The 25,635-nt window shown below is 41.3% G+C and overlaps 1 protein-coding gene across 1 annotated transcript in view; it reads right to left on the reverse strand.

The window, feature by feature from the left end:
- Window positions 1-920: 920 nt before the first annotated feature.
- PLB1 (phospholipase B1) overlaps window positions 921-25,635 on the reverse strand; it is a 66,911-nt gene continuing 42,196 nt past the window's right edge. The window contains exons 35-51 of the mRNA XM_071427988.1: window positions 25,301-25,396; window positions 24,139-24,210; window positions 22,474-22,545; window positions 20,266-20,326; window positions 19,506-19,564; window positions 16,969-17,027; window positions 15,740-15,783; window positions 14,411-14,510; window positions 12,973-13,024; window positions 11,137-11,217; window positions 10,045-10,110; window positions 9,389-9,483; window positions 8,148-8,229; window positions 6,738-6,842; window positions 5,559-5,654; window positions 2,035-2,109; window positions 921-1,551 (exon numbers count right to left, since the gene is read on the reverse strand). Coding sequence (XP_071284089.1) covers window positions 1,330-1,551; window positions 2,035-2,109; window positions 5,559-5,654; window positions 6,738-6,842; window positions 8,148-8,229; window positions 9,389-9,483; window positions 10,045-10,110; window positions 11,137-11,217; window positions 12,973-13,024; window positions 14,411-14,510; window positions 15,740-15,783; window positions 16,969-17,027; window positions 19,506-19,564; window positions 20,266-20,326; window positions 22,474-22,545; window positions 24,139-24,210; window positions 25,301-25,396 — 1,437 coding nt within the window. The 3' untranslated portion in view covers window positions 921-1,329. The remainder of the gene's footprint in view (window positions 1,552-2,034; window positions 2,110-5,558; window positions 5,655-6,737; window positions 6,843-8,147; window positions 8,230-9,388; window positions 9,484-10,044; window positions 10,111-11,136; window positions 11,218-12,972; window positions 13,025-14,410; window positions 14,511-15,739; window positions 15,784-16,968; window positions 17,028-19,505; window positions 19,565-20,265; window positions 20,327-22,473; window positions 22,546-24,138; window positions 24,211-25,300; window positions 25,397-25,635) is intronic.

Raw genomic sequence — 25,635 nt, forward strand, 5'->3', positions numbered from 1 at the left:
ACCCCTTACTAGATACTAGTGAAGAAATTCATTACAAAAAGACTCATTCTGAAACCAGCTCTCACACAGGGGAGGACAGGAGGATACAGGACTGTCCTGGGCTATTTAGCCCTGGAGGAGAAGTGACAGATACATCCCAGCCCCACACCCAGTCCCAGATGGAAGGAGCCTGGGGTCCAAGGCAGTGCAGAGTTATTCTATCTGTGCTGCCCAGCACTGCACCAGGGATACCATGTGGATCCAAGTTGTTCAGAAACCAGTTTAAAGATGTTTCCATGGCACTGTACTTGTCCATGTAGAATCACTGCAGCACCTTCAACACAATGGTCTTGCTGGAATATAACATGAGAAATTGCAGCTGCCGTTCATCTCACTAACACCTTCCTACTGGGAAATACCAGGTTGCAATCACTGACTTGTCTCTAACATTTTAAATGGAGGTTTAGAAAAGGACAGATGCACAATTAAGAAGCCAAGGTGCATGAACAGGTGTTCTTGCTTTGTGCAATTGAGTAATATTCACGAAACAGAGAATTGGACCCCAGAATGAAAAAGCTTTTAACATTTTGTCCTGGTTTCAGCTGGGATAGAGTTAATATTTTTCATAATAGCTGGTTCAGTGCTGTGTTTAGGATTTTGTATGAAAATAATATTGATAACAAATCAATATTTTAGTTGTTGCTAAGTAGTGCTTACTCTAAACCAAGGACTTTACAGTTTCCTGTGCTCTGCCAGCACCAGAAGCTGGGAGTGAGCATGGCCAGGATAGCTGACCTGAGCTGGCCAAAGGGATATTTCATGCCATAGAAAATCATGCTTACTATATAGAGTGGGAGAAGAAGTCCAGGAGAGGCTGATTGCTGTTCAAGGACAGGCTGGGCATCAGTCAGAAGGCAATGAGCAATTGTAGCATGCAGCACTAGTTTTTCTTGAGTTTTATTCCTTTCTCTTTTTTTGTTACTTCCCATTTCATTTCAATTATTATTATTACATTTTACTTTTCAGTTATTAAAACTGTTCTTATCTCAATCCATGGGGTTTACTTTCTTCCAGTTCTCCTCTCGTCCCAGTGGGGGGGACTGAGTGAGCAGGTGTGTGGTACTTAGTTGCATGCTGGCATGAAACCACAGCATTACTTTCAACTTCATCCTCCACCTGACTGGTCCGCAGAAGATAACTCTAAAATACATTACTGATCAATGTTATTTGGCACAAAAATCCCTGGGCAACCAAGAAGCTTCATTCATATCCAACAGGTTCTTTTTCTGCTACTCTCTGTGTCACAGCAGAGAGCAGCCTCTTCAGAGAAAGATGTTTGTTCCACTTGTGTTACAGAGGGGTTGTTTTAATGTTGTTTTCTGTGTGAGCCTTACGTTGGTGCTTCTTGGTTCTTCTTCGTGACACAACCCAGCCAAGTAAAGAACCCACCAGGACCCCAGCTACTGCAGTCACAATGACAGCCCAGTAGGGGACCGAAGATTCTGTGCTCTCCAAGTTGACATCTGAATTTCCAAATCCACTATTTCTTCGTGTGAAAAGAAAAGGTTTCTCCTACAAAGGGAGAGCAAAGATTTTATTGACCACAGATCACTCAACGGGCAGTATTCCAACAATTTGACTCTGCCCCTTCTCAGAGAGAAATGGTAGATCTGTAGACAATCAGCTGGTTTTGCCTTCTCTCTATCTTAGCCCAAACACTCTCCTACTCTATTGTCTGAAAATTCCCAGAAGACAAAAAGCCACCTCGGCATCATGAGTAGTGGCATCACTTCCTAATTTGCTTGCTGCAAACAAGCAAATGGAAATACACAGACTCATTAGAACTAGCTTTAATGAAAGGCTTTCCATTGCAGTGAGAATAAAGCTTTTTGTCTTAAATCTTAAGTAGATTTCCCTGTCTGTAACAAAACAGGAAAATATATTTTAGCTATTTGAAACCTTCACAAAGATACTCTTTTAAAGAGCTCTAGCAGTGTGAAGAAAGGAGAAAAAATAGAGGTAATTAATGGAGAGAGCACCTTGACCTTTACTTACAGGGTTTGGACACCTGAGTTTTGATCTGTCATGGGTAAAGTTGTTGTAAGTCTGCTTTTCACCAACTGGCTCCAGCTGAAGAAGAGAAAAACAATGTTCAACTTAATGATGAATCTTTTTCTTCTCAGACTCTCTTGATTCAGACAGTTACAACTTCTTATCCAATTTTTGCTGCTCACAGGAACAAAGAAGTGTGGTAGAAGGAGCAGAGGAAAGTTTGCAAACATTTTAACAGTTGTGAACGGAAGACATTGAGAATCTGATGTACTGGCTGCAGAATAACTCCCGCAGAAGCAAGGAATAGGATAAGAGTTTCTTCCTTTTGCATTGCTCTGAATACAATGCATTTTAAATGTTCAGCTAAAGCAAAGTGGTTCACTATTATACCCAGTTCTGCCATGTACTTGTCTCAAATGGCAATGGAAAGGAAAGGAAAAAACCTACATGACAGATGTTAGATATATTACTTAGCACATTACTTACAGAAAGGTGCCTAGGTGTCATGGTGATGGGAGTTACTTCAGAAATGACAGAGCTACAGAGAGAGGATGGGACACAGCTAACCTTTTCAGTCTGCACTCAGACAAGAAATTCCCTGGGAATTTTAGCTGAATTTTCACAATCTTGCAAGAAGCAAGTTACACAGAGCTTTTTATATTATCAGTTGGCAGCTAAGTTGCAATAGTTGACCATAGGCTCACCCTGAGCCCATTTCCAACCCAACATAAAATGTGCCCAGGCTAATAGCAGGCAGTTGTGCTTGGCTTGCAGTGCACATACCACTGGTTGCCATAGTAAAGCTAACAAGTAGAGGCTTGCTCAGTCATGTTAACTGAAGTGTTTACAACTGTTGTATGGACATGCCTGAAGTAATGACTACAAGATTGGTCCATAGAGAACTGCAAAGTTGTCATCCAGCACTTCTGGGAATACATCACAGAGGAAGGCTGTTGCTTCTGCTATTGTCCATACAGGCATTTACTGTCCTCAAGGGATTAAAGTGTCAGCTGCATGCTGAAGAGAAACAATAGAGCAACAAGACCCACACAACATGGAAAAAAAAAAATTATCCAGAAGATTTTCATATGGAAACACTGAGAATACTTTCTCTCTCTTGTTCATTTTTAATAAAAAAATTAAAAAACCAAAAAAGAAGCCAGCAAAGACTGAAAAATAAAAAGATATGAACCACTGAAAATATAACGAGGGAAGAGAAGATTAGAAGCAAAACAGGATGCCAAGTTTTGCTGATTGTTGTAGGGTCCTGATGGACTCTTTTATGACTCCTAATCACTTGGCCCACCCACCAGCTAATGCAGTGAAGACTGAATTTGGTTGTTTTTTTGTACCTTAAAAGGAACAATTATCTATACGATGTGTGGCTCCTATCTTGCAGCATTCTGCCTGAGGTGTAACTGGTTATTTGTAGATAATTGTAATTCTTCCCATGCCAGGGCACTTGGTATGGATTCTGGCACAGAGCCCAGACAAAAGATGATAAAATGCAAAATTCTGTAACCACCCATGATTACTTCATCTCTATGCAATCTGTTCTTCAGGAGCATTAGCTTCTGGGCTTAGAAGATGACAGTATCCTCAAGTCCATGAGCATACAGGACAAGTTCTGGAAGAAACCCACAGCTCCTCTAGAGCATGTAGCAAGCATGGAGGCAGAACACACACCAAACACTGTGTCTCTTCACCTTGGCCAAACACCTGACAAGGTGGGTTTGGGACCAGTGGAAACCCCTTAAGACTACAGAGTCCTCTGACCTCAGAGAGCAGGAGCGCATTTTGTTTTGCACAAAGCCAAAACAGCAAAGAACATTATGGCAAGGGAGAGACTGTAAGCCATCCCAGTCCCTGCATACCCACACAGTGGCCAGGCACAGTCTGGCCCTTTATGTGCACTGACAAGAATCCGTGTCATTTGGCCCTAAGCCTGCAGCCTGCCGAGCTTTTCAGGGAACAGGGAAACAATACAGCCTTACAGTAAGCTTGCACAGCCTTGCCGTACAAGGACTGCAAGGGAAAAGCAGGGATGTGTTACAAGAACTAGATTTAAATAGTAAACAGTAATGTCTGCAGTTGGCATAGACCAACAGATCTCTAAGGGAGGGAATAGTTGTGCTTTGCATCAGTAAGAACCTGATCCCTGCCACCCAGTAGAAAGCTTTGTGTCAATCCATATATGCGTAGGAAATGAGTGACAGTCTGGACAGAAAAAAAAAACTCTGGTGGCATAGGAAAAAAGACTGATGGTGATTCAGGAATGAGTAATGGCCAATAGGAATACCACATGGCAACAGAAACCCAATTTAAGACCGCCATATGCCCAGGTAGTGTCTTTTTTTTTTCTTGAAACCCTCAGCCATGCTCAATTTGAATTTTTCTACATTTGCCTGGGGTTTCTGGCCCACCATTAGCCCTGTTTGAGCTATGAAGGAGAGTGAAGCCAACCAGCCTGCTGTCATCTGGAGTCCCAGACAGGGAAACCTGATGGAAAACAGGCAGATTTGCTGTGCGTGCACAAATCAATTACTCCTAGCAAGTGCTTGCATAGTACATTCTATAATCCTGGACCTACAGCTCATATGCTATGCTGGGCAGCTGCACAGATTCCTGCCCTCCATTTTCCAGTCCTTATTTTTAAGCTCATTCTGGGGTATCCTCTAAGTTTCTCATCTTGCTCAAACTTTTACTTGGACGGAAAAGAATTTCCCCTCCATTTATGTTTGTTTCTTGTGCAAACCAGGATGTAGGATTTCTGCTACCACAATGTATTTGGTGTTTACAAGACAAGGGGAGGAAATGTTGCTGTGGCATAAAAATGCCTAGTATTCCTTCCAATGTGGGGAAATATTTCTGAAAGCAACTTTGACCTTGGAGTTACCAAATTTGTCATGTACCTCTGACACCTTCTTCCAAGACTATTTAAAAGCTATTCATTTTCCCCAAAATGACAGATGGAATGTGATTACAAGCATCTTAAGTTTTATTTCAGCCCCCCATTAGTTTCAGTGACTCTACTAAAACTACCTCAGATACAAGAGTGGGTGGTACAACATGTCCACACTATTAATGGCAGCAAAAATTCAGTCACATATAGGTTTTCCTAATAAATATAACAGAATTCAGTGAAGAAGGGCAAGATCATTGAACAGACATTTTCAGCAAACCTACAGAACTGAATGTTTAACTAGGATGACTTTTTGTTTTAATGCAAGTTATTTACCAAATCAGAAAGGAAATTTTTGTTACATTAAGACTCTTTAGAATTCCCATTTTGAATGAGCAAAGACTTACACTGTTTCATGCAATATGATCACTTGGGATTACATTCCTAAGCAATGCAGAGTGAGAAGAACCTCAGAATTGAGCAACCCGCTCTTGCTAGGATATCAATTTTATGTCTTGTTTACTCTTTTGTTTCAAGATACCTTTCTCATGATCTTTTGTAGATACTGCTACCACAAACACATAGTTGTAACTAAGTTTGTTGGATCTAAGTTGTAACCCCTTACCATATTGTTCCAGAGAGCCATGGCCATCTCAGCATAGCCTCTTACACTGAAATGAGAGCAGTCTGCAGCAAAGAAACTCATATCTGGCTTGCTAGTCTGCAATAAAAGCAAAAATTATTTGCCAGCAAATTTCAATCTTTGAGATCTGACATATTATATCCAATAGTGTATTGTACTTGATATACCCACTTCACACTTTTGGTACCTTCCTAAAGGCATTATGCTCATGTTTTCACACTGGAAATAAACTTAGGTGCTCCAAACTATGGGCTGATTACTGCACCTTGAGACCTTCTGTGTAATGCCACCTGCTCAACTTCACACAAAAATTTTCATAACAAAACTAAACTTATCATTAAGCCAACAGTCACAGCTGTTACCCGGACCCTGCCATTGACCCACGTTCCATTTTTTACAGAACTGAAAGAAAAGTGCTTATTATTGCTTTTTAAACTTCTGTGACTCAGACTTACAACATTTCAAGTGTTGAAATTTCTGCTGAATTTCAGATAACAATAAAAATGGTGGGAATATCCAGCTGTGGTACATGTCTCTCTTAGGGGGAATTTGCCTCATCACTACCTATATGGTGACCATTGGTCGACCTTTTAGGCTGACAGGAAAAAAATGGGGATGGTATGAAAAAAGTATCAGTACTATGCAAAACTGGGTTATTTTGATGAGGATCCATGCTGGATATTTGTATCCTTAACTACACGGCATACATAATGCTAAGGCTGGAGAAAAGAAGGAGAATCAGTGTTTGGTTTCAAAGGCTGCTTCCTGTTGCCATGCTTGGATGAGTCAGAGATTCAAGTGCTGGTCTCCATTTGAAGAAAACCTGAACACATTCCATAACCTAAATCGGGAAACTGTGGTGAATGCTAACCAACCTCCTCAACAAGGGAAGCAACTTGCAGTTCAGAGGAAGTCAGAGGGTGCCTTGTTTATGGGTGCATTCTATGAATGTTTCCTAAACCCATTTTGATTCACAGGCAGCACTGTGAATCTTCTTGTGAGACTTCCCGTCTTCTCCTCCCTCGCTCTTAGCACGGATTCCACGCTGTGCCACTAGACTGTGCAGAGAGGAGAAAACACAGTCTTGTGGCACAGATCTTACTGGCTTAAGAGAAATGAAATACTGGCCCTTGCATAATGGGAAAGCAAAGCAGGACTCACACTATCCAGGGGCAGCAAGGTGCTCCGGAAGAACGGCTGGATGACAGCAGCGAAGTCCTGCCGCTGTTCGTACCGACCGCTGTTGATCAGCTGCAAGGCTTCAGCCTGCGGGTGGTGTAATCAGTGAAAACACAGGAGTTACTTGCAAGGCTCATCCTACATTTGTCAGCTAGGAGCAACATGCAGATTAAACATCTTTCAGTGTAGGAAGCCATAAATCATTAGTGTAAATCCAGCTAAATGCAATAAAGTAGTCAAGAAAACGGCTAAGAAAATAATTTGATTCATGAGATTTTCATGAGGAAAATGCACAGAAGCTGGATTAATTCAAACAAAAAAAAAGTTAAAAATATAAAGTTACTAATTTAAAAAAAAAACAAAAAAACCCAAAAAAAAATAGTTCAAACCTTACTCATAGAAACCAAAACTGCACAATTGCAATGAGATTAAAATTTGCAGAAAAGTATAAAAATAAGGAACAGGTCAACATTTTTAGAAGTGACAAATGAATTCAGAATGCCAACATGAGGCTGAAGTGCACTTGGTTTTTCAGGAAGGTGTGCTTGAATGAAAATACTACTTAAACACTGAAAAATTACCTGCCACTTTCAAAAATTATGGTCACAGACATTCATACAAATAAAAAAGCCCATCTCATTGTAACTTGCCATCTTATGGATATAAATGCTAATGCTCCTGGTCATATCTCAAAACATTCCTAATCCCTCTTCCTTAGTTAAGGAAAATGACCCCTCTAGTAGGCTTATACAAGCATTACCCAGGGTGAATTTTTTGAGCTTTGTCAGATTCATTGCCAGAGCCAGAGTGGAGAACATTATGTTATCTGATACAGTGATTCCTGTATTCATAAGAACATCGATGGAAAAAGCTTCTGCTCCAATAGCTATTTATAGCCTCTGTTAATTTTGAGTGAATCTTACGCCTGAGGCTATGAAAAGTTACTCTCAGATAGCAAGCTGGCTCATGGTTGGTTTAGTTAATTTCTTCTGCTAAGAGTAACCACAAAACAGCTGATGCAAGATCATTTGTCACTCTTGCAGTGACATGTTAATTCATGTGAGCTACTCATTGGACTCATAACAGACAAACACATATCAACAAAGCAGCCATCATTCCTAAATCTTTTTTGGCTGTTGAAACAGCAGCTGGAAAGAGAATTGGTCTCCATCTGCATCCAGCTCAGAACTGAGGTCACATCAGAAGGCAATGTGGAAAGTCTTGCACTGCTACTAACTGGTTAGCTGGGTATGGTTTTGATTAGGCTGTAGCCAAGTTGTTTCCCAGTTATCCCTCTCTGTACTGCTGAGAATATGCATGACAGGAAGGGCAGTGAGGGAAGCAATATGGAGACAGAAGTGAAGATGACCATTTACAGAATCAATGCATTACCTGAAAATCTCTGTTAACTCTCTTAATTTCTTGTAATTCAGAAGAATTTTCCTCTGGGTTTAAGAAACATGGGCACACTTTCCTTCAATGAAAGAAATACTAGAATTAAAAGCTAGTCTAGAATAGTTTATTCACAGTTCTTCAGCACTGTGTCCGCTTCAAGAAGTCAGGATAGCTGCTCAAAGCTCACATGCAGAAGGGAGAGCCACCTTGGTAGCTCTGAAATGGACAGATACTTCACAAAAGAAAAAATTCTACTGAATTACTTTTCAAAATGAACACCTACCACAGGCAGAAAGAGCTGCAGGATCTGCAATTCTTGAGTCAAATGCGAAAAAATTGTTTAGTGTGCCACACATCAGCAGGAAATCACACGTGTTAGAATAACAAGAAAACCCACCCTATGAATGGGCTTACAGCAGAGTTTCAGACATCTGGGAGTGTAGAGTTAGAAAAGACAAATTTTTCATGTAGTCTGAGTCCTTGCACCACTCTGTTTTATTATGGTACCTTCATAACAAGAGGTAATAACTTGTGCTTCACAGAAATTCATCTTCTAAGAATGTGCTTGGAATGAATATGAAGACATTGAGCAAGACCAGCAATTCATTATTTTCCCTTCCAGTGTGTTCCTGTAGTTAATCACTTGTATTTTTAAAAATCTGCGCCTAACTTAATTGGAATTCATTTGGCACCACCTTGCAACTACTGGTCTTTGTTATACCTTTCCCTGCAAGACTAAAGAGCCTTTTCACATCCATTCTGATGCCTTTAAAGACACTGCTGCTTTCTAAAACAAGTCTTTCAACCTTCTTTGAGTGAAGATTTTGGTCTCCTTCATTAGGTGCGAGGAGCAGTTCCTGGCTGTGCTCTGCTGCATGTAGCCCAGCCTGCACCAGAGGTAATGCAGCGCTGGATACAAGGAGAGGAATCAGGGGTGTCAGCCTGTGTTGCTGACCAGCAGATGGCTGGGTGAAAAAAGCCTTCAAAGTTCAGCAATCATATGTTTACTTGTGCTGTGTCATGCTGCCTTACAGCTGAGAAGTGAGAATTCTGCTATCTACAAGTGCAGGCTTTTTAGCTGAAATATTGCAAGAAGTAATAGAAAGTTGATGGGTGCATCAGGTAAAGGAGGCAATGCACATAGCTTGGAAAGCTCAGTGTGGATATCCTGCTGTAGAAATTGAGACTAAGCCAAAAGTATATCACTTTATAGGCAAAGAGCTGTTTTGCTCACTTACTTTGCTGCCAAGGCACACTCTGAAGAGCTTGCTGCGATTTGACGCAGTCCAGAGAACTCCAGCATCTCCACCATGTTGATAAAGACTCTTGGGAGCTGTGAGGATTATAATAACCAGACATGCAGACATGTTACAAATAACAGAACATGATACCACTACAAAGAGCAAGGAGTGCTATCCATAGGTCAGGGAGTCAGTGCAAACTGCACTGCCTGCAGCCAATGGCATGTGCAAGGATGATGGATAAAAGGAGGGGGAGGGAGGGAGATAGACAGTGGATGTCAGCCAAAAGAATTCCAGCAGCTAGTACAAACTAGCTGAAATGCTGCTTTGCTCCCTGGGACATTTCCATTTGCTCTAGGGTAAATGAAACTGTTCATGGCTGGTTTAGCCATGAAAACTGGCTGTAGGGTCATGGTATGTTTGGTCCACAGCATAAATATTGTCAAACAGACAGTTTTTCTGAAACTGCAGCTCTCTTTCTCAAGGCATTAGCTAGTACAGTCATTGAAATGCAGCACTGAAGAACAGTCTGACTCCAGCTATTTGAAAGATGACCTTGTATGAAACATAATCACTGACAGTCTATCAGAGGTGAGAAAAACATCAGTGTACTTGCCAGGAACATAGCTTGCTAGAGTATCTTAAAAGCTTACCTCCTCATAGAAAATATCCAGAGTGTCCTGAAGGTGCTTTACATACTTTTGCACTGAATAGGTTTCCTATTAAAATTAAAAAAAAAATAAATAAAAATTGAGTCAGTCTTTTTCAGGAACCAACAAGGTGATCTCTGAGAAGCTATACCAACTTGGTGCTCCTTTTTTCTTTTGTTGGCAGATATATTTCCAGATCAAGAAGTTTACTGGCACGTGTACAGAGGTTATATAGTGCTTATGTTTTTATACCATTAATATATTCCTCTGATCTCTGTAGAAAATCCTGAGGTATCTTGGCAGAGCCTTTCCCTGAAAATGACCATATTGACCACATTTTTGGATTTTGGGTTGTTTTTTATGGGACCCAGAGCAGACTGATTTGCCTTATGAACAAAAGATTTTTTTTTCAAAGATTTTTTTTCTGACTGCCTATCTGGAGAAACTGATATGAAGGCAGTCAGATCCCACAAAGCCCATAAGCAAAACAACTTTGTGACTGTAGCTATAGAGGGGAAGCTGTGGGGACAAAGGCTCCAGGCAGCAGCCTCTAAAGGAAAGAGCAAAACTGAGAACAGTGCCTGGTCATTTCAACAAGCTGGGGTACAGACCCCCAGTCTGTGCCACACAAACAGTTTCAGAAGGAATGACCACTGACAGCTAAAGACATGTTTTTCACTATAAACTGATGTTATTATTTTGGGTCTCATTCTGAAGCAAGAATTGGGCATCCTCAGTAATTATTGTGTGGGGATGTTTTCCAGAAAACTTCACTAGTGTCCCCTCACATGCCTGAGACACCACACTGATTACTTTGTCCAGTTAAGCAGGTAGAGCTCTTCAGCTTAATCTTTGTGTTTTGTTCAACATGAGCAGGTTCCTAGTACTCAAATAATGCATTTCTCCAGAGCTGCAGTGCCCCTGCATTAAAAGCTGTGCACTTGTTTCTGATACAATGAAGATGAAAGGGGCAGGACTTTTAAGTGCTTTTTAAACAAAGAGGAACTTTGGCTCCCTGAGAGAGAAAAGCTATGTTTCCAGGGCTGGGCACCTGCCAAATACCTGGATGAGCATGCCCAATTCAGAGATACAAACCTTGTCCAAGCAGTACTGGCATAGGTCAGTGCCTCCAACAAGGATGGTAATCAGCTTCCAGTCTTCTTTGAAGTTAATTTTCTAGTGGCACATAAAATAAACAGATTGCAGCATTTATTGCTTAGGCATGCAGAGGTAACATTCACAAATGGGGCTAAATGGGCACAGACAGTAGGGCAGAACAAAGGAGGTATGCTGAGTTAAGCTGGCAAAAGAAAAGCATCTTTCCAGGGGGAAAATCTGAACTGTTTGCTAGTCTATGGCAATTCACCTTGGCTTCTGTAAGGAAATTCCCTTCAGCAGACAAGCTCTGTCAGGGTAACCAAGCACAGAAATGTGTCTGTGGCAGCAGGCATCCCTAAATGAATGTCAGCTCCAGAACAGGGGTGGACAGCAGAGATTTGCCAGCCATGGCTGCACACTGCAGGCAGCGTGGGGATAAAGCCATGTGGGAATGGAGGCTGGAGTGACTCATGTGGCTGTGGAACTGGAGCTGCTGGGGATCCCTGCCAGCTGGGCAAGAATTACCCCGGGCCAGGAGGGGCAAGGGGTGCCCCAGGGAACAGACAGCTGGATTAAAATAGAAGAGTCCAGGAGGCTGGTGACTTCACTGAGCTCATATAAGGGCAGCTGCAGCATCCACGTCACCACAAGCTAACAATAGGCGCTGCTGAGAGCTGGATCTCATCAAAACATTTTGTAACATTCAGTACAAAGAAAGGAATCAAAGGCAACTATTTTTAGTGTAGTGCATTTACATAACAAACATCTGCGAAAGGATCCCACAAATAGAGGGAGGGCCTGGGAATCACCCAGGTCTGAATTCTCCTCTTTAACCAGCAATTTGCTCAGAAAGACTTTCACGAAGAGGCAATGTTATGGCAGGGATACACCCCTCTCCCTTTTTTTTTTTTTTGAAATGCATAAAAAGCTGTGAATAAAACAAAGCAAGACAGCCTCTTCTCTTCTATTGAAAAGCCACGCCAGCTCTCTTCACTCTGCCAAACAATTGGCAACGCAGAGTAACTGACAGTGGGGTGAGCATGCAGCATCCATCAAGGGTTCTGGCATGGAGAGCCACATGCTTTGACAAATCCTGCTTATTCAGTGCCTTCCTTTCCCATTCAGTCTGAGCCAAGGAGCACCAGGCACTCCCGTTCCCTTAGAGGGAATGCTCTCCCTGAACCAACAGCTCACACCCAGACAGTCATCCACTCAAATTCAGCCAACACTCAGAGCAGGGCAGCCTTGGGTTTCTCAGATTTCTTCCCCTCCCTGCTTCTGATGCCCATTGTTGCCCTCAGTGGAGCTGGCACAGCAGACTGGTCCACAATGCTAGACCCCCTACTAATTCTCTAAAAGATTACGGTGTGACAGATTCATCCATTCCTGAGGTTTCTGGTCACTAATTAATTATTTGCCCGCTCAAAACCAGACTTTGAGAGGGCTTTTTCTCCTGCAAAGACTTCATAATCCCTCTTCCCAGTATTGTGGATATTGTGACTTGTATTGGTCTGCAGACCTACATGCTTCAGCAATTTTACACTCAGCCTTTATGACCTTCACTTTGAAGGCTGATGCTCAACAAAGCAATCCTGTGATCTCACCAGAGCCTTCAGATTTCTTCTCTTCCTCACTACCATCCTTATATCTCCTGGCTGCACTGCAGCCTATATTAGGGGTAATTCATCTGGCACATTCATCTTGGAAAGCACAGCAGAGACAAGGACTTTTCTTTCATCAGTAAAGCACTCTTCATGACTCAAGTATCCTATTAATTACAGACATCTCCCAGAGACCCCGGCAGCACGGAGGTGTGGCCCAAATCCCACTCACCGGGCTGCTTCTCATCAGCTCCACCAATGCACGTGCCTGGGCTGGCATGTCACTAGGAGAGAGAACAGAAGATTTCAGATGTGTGTTCCAAAAGCATGTCACCTTCTTGATCCCCACTCCTCATTGCAGGGGATCTCAGGATCAGCAGAAACCAGAATAAGGAGAGTGATGCCTCAAAAGACTGAGCAAACACTGAAGGACCAAGTTGCACAAGTGAATAATCTGATCTGAAAAGGCTTCAGCTGGGATAGCTGCCAAGTGGCAGGCAACTGGTATGAGTTCTTCCCATCTCAGACTTGGCCTTGGTACATTTTGTTTGGGAAAAATCACTAATGCCCAGATGCACAGAGACATTGAGTTGCATAACTCGCTTAAAAAATCTAGTGGGGGGGTTTGGTGCTGACACAGAAGCTGGGCACCTAACCAGCCTTCCTGATCCGACCTTAAATTCCTATGGCTTGTCTTATGGCTGGAAGAGAGTGCTTACATTGTGGGCCTGCCAGGCTCGAGAGTCCTAGTCCAGCTCTAGACAGGATGCAACATCCACGGGCCAAAGCACAAACCATGCTGAGACACCAGCTGGAAATGAGCTCCTGATATAGTAGAAGAAGACTGTGCTTGAGCTAATAAGCCCTGCCTCTCTCCAGCAACTACACAAATGCAGTTACATTATTTGGATTCCTAGAACCATATTTATCACGCTGAGTCAGCTTTGCTCAGGGAACCTATGAAATATTTAGTAGCTATACAGGCTTTGATAGTTATCCTAAATCTCTCTTGCAGCAGATTTAACAGCTGTTAAAGGTGTCACAAAAAGCTTTGGAAACAAATTTTGTGAGTATTCATGGAGCAGGCACAGTGTAAGCCATAAAAATTCTTACACATTTTGGTTGTTAACAGACTAGATTTTTTCTTCAGGAAGAGAAAAGAGTTATTTCCCAACTGCCTTTTTTTTTGTTTTTTTCCCTTTGCACTGCAAACAGGGATAATTTTTTCACGCCATTAAGGTAGAAGTGGGCTTCTATTCGTTAGTTTCAGGCACATTCTCTAGAAATCAAGGATTAAAAGAGATGCTCATGAATTTTTTCCTTATTGAAGATATTGCCTGACAGTGAATTAGGGACCTGTACACTGAACACTGGGCAGAAAAAGGTACTGCTTGAATTAGAAGCATAACTAAGGAATTGGCTCAAAAATTATGGGCAGAAATAGAATAAAGAAAGGAAGCCTGAGTCAAATTTAGAAAAAGATAACAAATAAATCCCCCAAATACCGAATTGAATTAAAAAACCAAAACCCTGAAATTCACAATTGAAAACATCAGATCACAGAAACATGCTGAGTACCAGCAGGTCATCAGCATTACCTCAACCCTGTCATCCATCTCAAAGGTAACCTGCCAGTCCATCACTTCTCACTCCTTTGGGATTGTCCTTACCGTGCTGCAGCATTTCTCTCCGCAACGTTGAATCCAGCTGTTTCCTTAGAGCTGCCAGTGGAGAAGCCAAAGAGGTTCGGATTGAATTTCTTCAAGATGTCTTAAAAGGAAAAACCACAATGTTTAACCATTCACAGTACAGCCAGCAGTGTTGCCTCCCTGCAGAAGCAGGAGCCAATCGAGTGGTGAGAATAGAGAGCTGTGTTTTCTCCTCATTCACTATGACTTACAGGAGCTAGAGACCCACCTGCTTTGGAGACTCTAGTTACTGTCCAAATTTCATCACTGCCATTATTTCTCTCCATGGGCCTGAGGAACCAGGGCCTGGTGGCCCAGGAGATGCATAGCTGGATCTTGGGTAAATCACCAGTCTTGAATTTGTCAGACTATTCGTGGTTACTTTCTTTCATGTACCAGAAGCAGATGCCCTGAATATGGCCCTCTACCTCTCACTCCCCCAGCTAGATAATAATATTTGTGGCAGAGAAGTGAATTTTTTTTCATTTTCTAGATTTCACTGAAACTTTCAGTGGGAAAGCATGATGTCTGAAAACTGTTGTTACTCTGTCCATAGCACTGCTGTCGGAAACCACTTTACAGAATCTCATTTATAATGTATAAATGAATTGTGCCTTCTATTTTTCTTCAAACACAGTGAAATGCCTGGTACAAGGCAAAGGCAAAACACATCAGATTTTTTACTGACAATGTCAGGTATTGTCAAAGTGTTCCACAGCATGGATCACATACAAATAGATAGGCCATTGTAAACCAAGTGCCTTCCAATTTATTGTCACATTGACCACTTAATGGTTTCTATGGCAACTACAGGCCCAATTACACAGAACACTAGGGCAAAAATTTATAGTACTTTTAGATTTTTTTTTTCCCACTGCTATGTAGCAACTTGAAATCATCTGGAAGAACCACAACTTTGTCAACAATCCTGGCTAGATGGACTAGTAATTGTTTCATAACCCCTCATATGTCCACAGACCTTACAGTCAGTCACTGGAAAGCACAAAACAAAACATGGGAAGAACAGGTCTGCCATGAACTTTGGTCACCTTCAGCACATTTACTCCTAATTCTTTTGGCCAAAAGGATGATACAATCACATGCAGATCCTGTGATGTGGAGGGGCTGAATCAACTGTACAGCTAATCAGGTCAGTCTGGATCTCAGCTCTCACTCCCATGAACTGCTTATACCCACAACAGATGGACATCCCCACCGTTTTCAAGGAATGACCATTTCCAGATGCTTCCTAGCATGTACTTAAACCACTTCCAGTGTAATACCCAACTTTTGCTTTTCTAGGATACTCACTGGGTAAAGTAGCCTGGATCTCCAGAGTGTCATCACCCCCAATACTACAAAGGGAAAGAACAAAATCACCCACTAGGGTTAATCCTGCAGCCATCTGTCTTATTGTCACCACATGTGGTTGTAGCAGCCCAAGAAGGAAAAAACAACCTCCCCCCCTCCCTTCCCAAAAATACTTGCTTCAAACAGGACTAAGGAGATAAACCACAGGAATTCAGGGAAAGTAGTGAAGGGATAATTCACATTAAATAAAGCAAGGCAGTGTTAAGATAGAAGCTATGCCTTCAGGCTGGGAACAGACCATATTGGGAGAACTGATTTTTCATCTGGACATGCTGGGATACCTACCACAGAAAGGCATATTTCCTCACTAAAGCTGCTCCACGTTACCTCACTGAAGCTACATTTGCACACAGTTAAGCATAGGAGAGACTGCATTAAATATTCATTAACTATCTATTTGCAATGCTGCAATGCTGATTACATAGAGCCTCTGCCTCACCATTCAAAACTTGTCTGTGTGCAGAGCCAACACACCTTTACACCACTTTTGGCAGCCCCTCCTGAAAGTATCCATGCCTGCAGACACATGCAAAGGGATGAAGAAAGAGCAAAGAGGACAATGTATACACACACACACACACACACACACTCATCAACCATATGTGTGTCCACAGGGAGAAGGCAGTTTCCTTCCACTCCAGCATGGATATTGAGCTCCACACCTTCTGACATGCATTGTTTGCCCACTTTGCAATAGCAAAGGTGTTTGGAACATCTTCACTGAGTATGTATGCACTGCTCTTGCCACGTTCATGCCAACCCACGCTCACACAGACCTTCAAGCATTACATACTGCAGCAGATAATCACAGCAACATTTTGAAAAAGCTCCAGTGAGTCTAGCAAAAGGCTAAAAGGTACTGTGGCACAGGACTACGCTTGTAGCAATCAGGCTGGGTTGACACACACGCACATAAAAAAAAAAAAAGAAAAGAAAAATAGAAGCAAGAAAAAGCCCACAAAAACAAACACAACCCACCCACCCCCCCAGGAATCACTCCTATCTATTCTCTTCTGGTCCTGACTCCTCCAATCCTTACCAAGCAATACTTGCTGTCAGCATCCTTCCCCTGAATTTACATATACAAAGATGTAATTACACAACCAGGTGACCTCTACTTTTAACTGTGTGCACAAAAACAGAGAAAAAAACCCAACATTTTCACTCACCTCCAGGAAAGTCCCCTCCAGTCTGTTTGTAAGTCCGGTACTCTGGCTCCTACTGCAGTCTGGAAAAGATGGAAATAACAATTGATAAAATACTAAAAGAAAAAAAGCCCTACAAATTTCAGTACGATAGACATCATGTTTTGAAAGTGCTGAAACATTCTTTTAACATGACTCTGTATCCAGCCAAGCTTTTGCAACGTCCCAGCTTTAGCATAAGTGGTCTATGTCTTTATTCACCACCACACACTGGCCTGTGGGCAGTCCTGCATCTCCCATACTCCAGTTTTCTGTGCTTCCCCTCATATCTAGATAACACACCATGGAGCACCAGAGATGTAGTCCAGCCAGAGGATGTCAGATTGTAAGGTCAAGGACATAAGGCTTTAAAGCTGCTACTCATACTGTTTTAGCAACCCAATGGGACCATGATTAACATCAATGGCTTTGTATTTGTTTGGATTTTTTTCTGATGGAAAATGTTTCATCCTGGCATTTCCTGAAGAAAGATGATTTTGAGAGTCTTAATAATCCAGGAAAAAAGCCCCAAACACTGATGAAAAATCCCCATCCAGTTTTAGCTGCACATAAATCAGAGAAGCTGCTTTTTAATCTGCCAAGAAAACAAATCTTTGGTGTACAATCCATTTTTCCTCTCCTGGATTCAGTCTGCTACTTAGCACACAGACTTGATGAGGTGTAGACAGGATTTTTTTTGCCAGTATAGATAAGCATGTTGGTGTGTCTACTCCTTTCACTGTATAGTGGTGCTAGAGAAGTCAGACAGATGAATTCTAACCGGTGACATGAATAAATTGTTCAATGTTTCATTAATCTCCAACTGTATCTAGATTGAGACAGCCTTTCTTCCTGCACTGTGAACTTTCATATCCTTCAAAATTAAATAAATACATAAAGCCATCAGAACAAAGACCTCTGTGCTGAATTTGGGTGGCTCACAGGATGGGGACAGACCTCTAACAAGGTCAGCACCCTGACTCTGATTCAGGGCAGCAAACATGAGAAGGGGTTCTTCTGCAGCTTTACAGTTTTTTAGTGGTCTCACCTACTTTTGTATTCTTCAAAAAGCCATGGCACCAATTCAGCCATAAACACTGGCTGCATTCAGGGATCTTGTGAGGAGTACCAGGAGGACAATCCATGCCTTGGTGGACCTTGCTGCTGCAGTCCCCCTGTGCCAAGGATGGTTACCCCGTACAAAGCGCACAGGGCTGCTGTGGGAGGTGTATGTGCACACATGTGGGAAACACTCTGCCACTCTTTCTGGCCCACCCAGATAAATCACTTAATAAAACCCCCAAACTCACCTTGCTGTGCCAGTGGCAACTGGTAGGAACTGCATGAATAATGGCATTATGAGAACCTGCCTTGCTCAGCTCTTGAGACAGAGACCTCAAGCATCATAACCTTGGCCCCTATGACTGAGATATTTCATATATTAAAAGAACTAATATTTTAAAAATAAGAGATATGTGCTAGTGCACATATCTAGCATTTGATGTGGGGGAAGAAATAAAGCAATTAATTTTAAGAGTCATGGCAATGGATAGGAGGGAGACTTGTAGGGCTTTACTGATTTCTTCTAAAAAAAGCTCAAAGCTTGGCAGCAGGGGGAAAGCCAGGATTACATCAGGTCAAGCAAAATCAGGTTCAGAGCTAATGAGAAGGTGCATAATGCATAATGAAGATATGCACACCTGCCTGTAAGATAAGCCTGATCATTTAAGGGCTTCAGACCCTTCAAGTCCCTCTGAACTCAACAGGAACAGAAGCTGCTCGAATGAGCACTAGTTTAGTTCAGGAGTTAAAATTCATGGAAACTGTTGACGCAAATGTTTGCTTTCATCCCATGCCAGAACAATTCTGCAGGGCTGTGTAATTCTAGAACTTTTTCTCAGAAAACTTCAGTGCAGATCTGCAGTATTCCCTGCTATTCTTCTCTGAGGCCTTTCTGGGGGTTTTTGTGCCTACTTTTTGTTTTAAACCTCCATTTCTTAGTACTTGAAATACATCAAAGCTGTAACTGGAAGACATCTAGGAATGCAACCCAGGAAGCAAAATCTGAAAGCAAAACTCTGAAATACAGAAGTATCAGAATTATGTCAAGTGGGGAGCACTTCATTTTGCAGTCAATTATTTCCATGGGAGTTTTCAGCAAAATGTCTTCTTGCTTCAAAAATATCAACTGCTTTCACTTCTTTTTTTTTCATGTCAGATGAGACTAATCCTATAAGACAGACACTTCCCTTTTCAAAAACACTTGGATAAACTGTATGGAATAGAGAATGGAATCCCATTTCAGTCCTGGCCTGAACTATTCATTAGTGGATTACACAATTGTCAGTGTCACTCATATCCCTTCAGGCTATTTCTTTGCAAAGGGAACCAGGTAGATGACTTTTGCTTTGCCAAGCCAAAGCAATTTGCTTTCTATCTGATGATGACTGATGTGACAACGTCTGGGTAGAAATTGTCAACTGCTCTTCTTATTGTAAACATGTGAATCCAGCAGTACTCACAGTCAGGGAATCTCCAAGTGCTCCTATGGCTTTGATGTCAGCAGGCCGTAGCTCATGGACTAAAAAGCAGTAGGAGAATAAAAGCAGGATTACCAACAACTGACAAAATACTGTCTAATAGAATAAACATGCAAATCCTAGGTTCCAATCTGATGGCATTTTTGCAGACTTTTAAGGTAGAAAAACCTTCAGGTTCTGTGTGTCACCTAGGCAAAAATGTGTAACTTCTTACCTTTGCTTGCAACAGTGCATTACACTAACATGGAAAGAAATGGAACTTAAAACAGCTTAGGTAAAAAATGAAAACAGACTAGATATGTTTACAGATGCATACATTCAATCTCTTCTAATTGACTTACAGGTCTGGGTCATAGATCAATATTTCCTGTTAAATATCTCCCTATAAAATCTTCAGACTGCACACAGCACTTGCACTGCGCTGCTTATCAGAGCACATTCCAGCTTGCTAAGTCACTAACCCTCCTGGGCAATTTTAACCTGCCACGTTGCTGTATGATGAATGACGTATAAGATACACGCATACAATAAATGTGATCACATTTATCCACAGGGACATACCTGCTGTCATGCAGAACTCACTGAGAATGGCAAGACAGACTTCTTCCCTTTGCTGCTAAATATATCAGCTTTTATTGTTTACTTTCCATCTAGGATGTGCAATTTCAACATCTTATTGCTTTTAGAAACAAAAGATGAAATTTTTCCTATGTATGATTTTAGGTTAGGAGTTCTTTCTCACCTGATGTTGGGACAGGACTGGATGGAGTATGACCAGGACACGACAGTTCACTGCCCCAATTCTGAAATGAGAAGTTACAAAATGGTTTCCTCTTGTAGCTAAAAGATGATGTGGAATTCATATATGGTTTAGTTTTACAGTGTAGGGCAAAACCAAGTTAAAACACAGATCCTAGTTTGGTGCCTATGTAGCACAACAATCTTTTACACCTCTTTGTGGAACACTATCCAAACAATCATTACTTCTGGCGACATTTTCTAGCCAAAGCATAAAACTCTTCCAAAGGCAAAACATTTCATCTTACATTTCCTATAATTCTCTCTCCACTGCCTACAGATTTTGTCCATGACCTGCAAGGTGGGGTCTCCAGGTTTGAAGTCTTGCTCTATCTCAAAATATACCAGATGTAAAAGCAAATAAAGATCAACAATAAAATCCCCTGCAAAGTTATCGTGTTATACTAATGTATTATATTATTAATGTATTATTATATTAGCTGGTAAACATAAGTCCTAAGACCAGTTGAGGGAACTGGGGTTGTTTAGCCTGGAAAAAAAGAGGCTCAGAGGTGACTTTATCACTCTCCCACTGTGTGAAAGGAGGCGGGACAATGCAGGCATCTGTCTCTTCTCCCAGGCAACCAATGAAGGAACAAGGGCAAATGGACTCAAGTTGCACCAGGGAGGGTTCAGGTTGGATATTAGAAAAAATTTCTTCACTGAAAGAGTGGTCAAGCATTGGAAGAACCTTATATATTCTATTATTATATTATTGTTCCCCATGTATTTTGCCAGGAACCTATTCTTTCCCTAGAAACTTTCAAAAATAGCTTGCTTTTACTGAATATAAAATTTGAAAAAACTTCAAAGCTTTAAAAGTTCCAGTAAAGAAAACTGTTAGGTTCTAAATAATTGTACTTCACCATATATTTTTAGATGACATAATAGTTATTATGTCACCTAAATTCCACCAGTTGAAGATATTGAATCAAACACACATTGCATAACACCTTAATTCACCACCATAGAGAGCTGATCAATGTCTCCCCACGCTTTTTGGTAACAAGCAAAAAGTAAAATTGTTCCAGTGGCCAGCCCTTGCAGGAGCAATGACAGCTGTGTACACAGATCAAAAGGCCAGCCCTTCTAGAAGCAGGAGATCAGGCTAGGGATGTCCTGAGGTCCCTTCCAACCTCAATTATTCTGTGACTGCACAATTCTACCAGAGTAAAACTACATAGACCAGTGGTTTTCAGAAAGCATGGCTGCTGTTAAAAAACATCACAACAAATTCATCTGTTCCTGCAAAAAGACGCTGGAATATGCTCTACTATCAACCACTACAGTCTGGTTGCAGAGGCTAGAAAGGACAGATAGGCTTATTTTTAGATCAGAAAGTGTTGCTTTTCTCTCTCTCCACTTGTTTCCTTTATCACTTCAAAAGCTGTTGCTGTTGATATTCAGTGGAATTACATATTAAAGTATAACTCTAGCTCTACTGATAAAAATCCCGTGTCAGTCCTGCAATCCATGACTTGCTAAGACAATAACTGCTGTTCTTTGTGACCCTCATGGCACACAAAGATTTTGATAATTGGGTTAGTCATGAGCACTCCCAGTAATGTCAAACTCACCCAGTTCATTTTGACTGCCAAGCAAATAACTTCTCCATTTCTGCAAGTCCTACACACAGCATCTATTTCTGCAGTTTGTTGAACATGCCCATGATAGTTGTTCAGTCATGGTGGAAATTAAGTCCTTTTGAAAATGGAATTCCTATCACCTTTGTATAGGGTCACACATCCAATATGTAAAGGTGACTGCCCTCTACAGGTTAAGCTTACTTGAGTGTAATGAAGAACAGTGCCTCCAGAGGAAAATATTTAAACCTTCCTCAGATTATTTGGGGGTCAGGATTCTAAGATAGCTTCTCCATACGGGGAGGAACTTGTTATCTGAATTAATTATGCATTCCAGGTTACTTACTTTTGTTACAGTTTTGATACAATTGCACCATAAATATAATTAATTTTGTTTGGCTTTTAGGAAACCATTTGTTTACACAATGAAAAGTGCAATGCAAGGCAGAATTCTCTTTCCAAAAACTAGTAATAGTTTATATAATCTATAAATTCAGGATTATGTGCTACAAGACGAGATGCAGCTTTTTATAGTTTGCCTAAAATGCAGCAAAAGGTGCAACAATTACCTCTATTGGCTCTCTAGTGGGCTCCACAGGTGTGTAGTTGCTATTCCTGTACGTGCCCAGGAAGGGACTGTTCTGGAGAAAGAGGAAACAAAATAAGAGAAATAAGAGAAATTGGGCAATAAGCACATGGCACAAACCATAGCAAGTGATATCAAGGTATCATATAACCAAGAAAGTAATTGCCTAAAATATAAAATTAGAATCTGGACTTTGAAACCATGCTTCTTCCTTAAAATTAATAAAATTTGTGTTTAGTACCTTAGGACAAAAATTACAGGTGCCAGATGCCAATTGCAGGTTAATATTTTCTTCTCCTAACATTCCAAATTAGACTTTATTAGAAGTTTAGTCCATTCAAAAGGTGCTGATGTAGAATCTAGACAAACCTGGGCAGATCTTTTGTGTCAGCAGCAGGGAGATGAAAGATTGCTTACTGAAAAGCTCATTCTTCCCTCCAAGGGAGACTGTAGAAATTTCATTGTTATTTTTGTCCTCTACTAATGCAGCATGCATTCAAGAAGACATGCACATCATACAGGCTAAAAAAATTCACCTGGAGGCTCACTTACCTCAATCAAGAGAAGCTCCCGCATCTGCATAAAGAAGTCTTTAAAAGCACTAAAATTAGAAGGCAGGGTTTTATGGTACTCAAGGTTGCCTCAAAACAAATAATTTTCCATGGCTACTAGCACTTTTATCAATGACCTTTTCATTGCATTTAGGTTTACTAAAAGCTTGCCATTTCTGCAAAAAATGGCCATATATCTTTTCAAGGGATATAAAATTTTTCTTTGCCTACTTCTGAAAAGCAACATCTTTGAATAAGAGTGAAGGAAGGGAAATAAGTATAAAATCCACATTATTTGGCACTGAAGTTGTTGCTGAGTTCATTTAAGCTGCTTGGAAAGAATGCTGGGTAAATGAAATAGGATCAGTTTGAGCAAATCAGAGGACTTCTGAAATACACTGGTTAATAACACAGAAGATTTTCCTTGTCTGACAGGATGGACACAATATGGGCAAAAGCCTCGTGTATAACTTGAATGCCTGCCTCCAGACCTAAGAGAAGTCAGAAGTGAATGGATCAGGGAGCTGAGTTCTTTGGCCTTCTTGTTGAAACTGCTGAAGAAAGGGAGCCAGTTACTGCTGCCTGCAGCAGTCATTTCCACGTGCTGGTACCTAGCAACTGTCCTGCAAGTTCAGCAGCTTGTTGTGTAACTGCAGAAGCAGCTTCCAAAGAGTCTGAAGTATTCCTCTTATGGATCAGGCCAGGAAAGCCAATCTGACACCAATCCAAGACATGACAGATTCTGAGTTTTCAAAGCTGCTGTGGTGCCCAAACCTCATTGATTCTGATGGGAAAGTTAATGCAGCATGTTCTGTTGTTTGCTGCTTGAGCTGCCTCTGTTCTTCACAAACAACAAAAAACAACATCTGCTGTAGCTGCAAACACACCAATCAGCATGTTGTCAATCAGTATTCACTGCACAGCAAAGTGGCCGTGGGACACCAGTGCAGGTACATGAGAACACCTGCTCTCTTAAAGGTAAACAGAACAGAGCTTTAAGTAAGCTTATTCCAGATAGACCAAATCCCTGCTCTCTGCAGCAAGCACAAGCAATACAGCCTCCTGACAGCCAACTTCCAAAATGTGGGTATGTTTACCTGAGCTGGACAGCCAAGGACGATGTCAGCTGAGAAATCAAATGAGTCAGCTTTCTGGCCCACAGGCTGTAACTGGAAACAAAGACAAAAGAATCTATTTTTTAACCCTGTCAGCTCTTCTTAAATTTGTAAAACAATTCTAATTAAAAAAACTCCAATATAAATATACCTTTCAAATCTATATAAAGGTGCCTGTATTTACAGACCTAGATTTACAGCCAAGGTTGAAATGCATCTGCTTCTCAGAAAGAACATGGCAACCACAAAACAAAAGAGTAGCTCTAAAAAGAAGCTTAAAATGGGAAGTGGAAAGCTACAGTGGTTCAGTTTAAACTCCTGGAGGATTTTGGCAGGCACATGAAGTACCTTGGAATTTTGCCAGGAGGCAAGGTCATAAACTTTCTTCTCTTGCACAAAAGACATTAAGAGTCCCTCAATTTTTTATAGCTAAGCTGCATGATGGCATCTCCAACAAAAGGTTGTTTATGTGTAGAAGATAATACCAAATCTAATTAGAGGTGCTGCTTGATGATTGCAAGCAATCATGTCAGCTGTTAAAATATTAATCCAAAGTATATGGAAGTTACTATTCAGGATCCAAGATACTGCCACTGACTGCTGGGTACTCCTGCACTGCAATGCTAAGTAAAATGAGTTTGCTTAAGCAATCTTTAGTGACTCATCTTTATTGAGCTTAACTCATTTCCAAAAGTAGTGAAACTGAACTGAATTAAAGCCACTTTAATTCCTAATGAGACATTAACAACACAGGGATTTAAAACAAATGTCTAAGTAATCCGTTTTAAATTGACATATGCAGTTACAATTCTTTATTTGGTGGTTTCCCATAGCAGCCCATAGAAACATCATCCTTATTAAATGCCATTCTGCCTTGCATAAAAACAGATGAAGAGGACTTGAAGTCACAAAATGACTGTGATCATGCACTTGGAGCACCCCTCTCCTCACCACACACTTTAAGAACCAGGAGGTTCTAGGCAGAGAGCAGTGCCAAAGCCAGAGGGTATTTAACTAGTTAAGGAGAGACAAACACAAGGTCCAGAGTTATTCAGGACTTAATTGCAATGCTTATTACAGAGATATTTTAATGGCAGTCAGGTCTAGGTGAAGATCTCACTGTATGCAGAGCCTGTCAGCTTACCACAGCATTCCACAGAGCCCTGGCAAGCTGAGAATGGCCTTTCTGGCTCGGATGGAAGCAGTCAGGAGAAAAGTAGGAGACATCTGGTTTTTCTTTCTACAAATAAAAGCATAAAGGACATATGAGTGTAGAAAAATCCCCATACTTCCAATTTGGAGTTGCTGAGGCCAAATCAGAACTAGTAAAGAGAGATCCATGCTACTTGTTCTCCCTGCTCCATTGCAGAAAGGCTGCCATTATCTGGCAACACAAACTGTACTTCAGCAGACCTATGAACTACCAGAACACTTAGCTAGAGATGATTATGTGCCTCCATGGGCAGATCCATCCAGAAG

Source organism: Agelaius tricolor, unplaced genomic scaffold (genome assembly GCF_023055355.1).
Source record: "Agelaius tricolor isolate 1412-34295 unplaced genomic scaffold, bAgeTri1.0.p SCAF_1, whole genome shotgun sequence".
Taxonomy (NCBI): Eukaryota; Metazoa; Chordata; class Aves; order Passeriformes; family Icteridae; genus Agelaius; species Agelaius tricolor.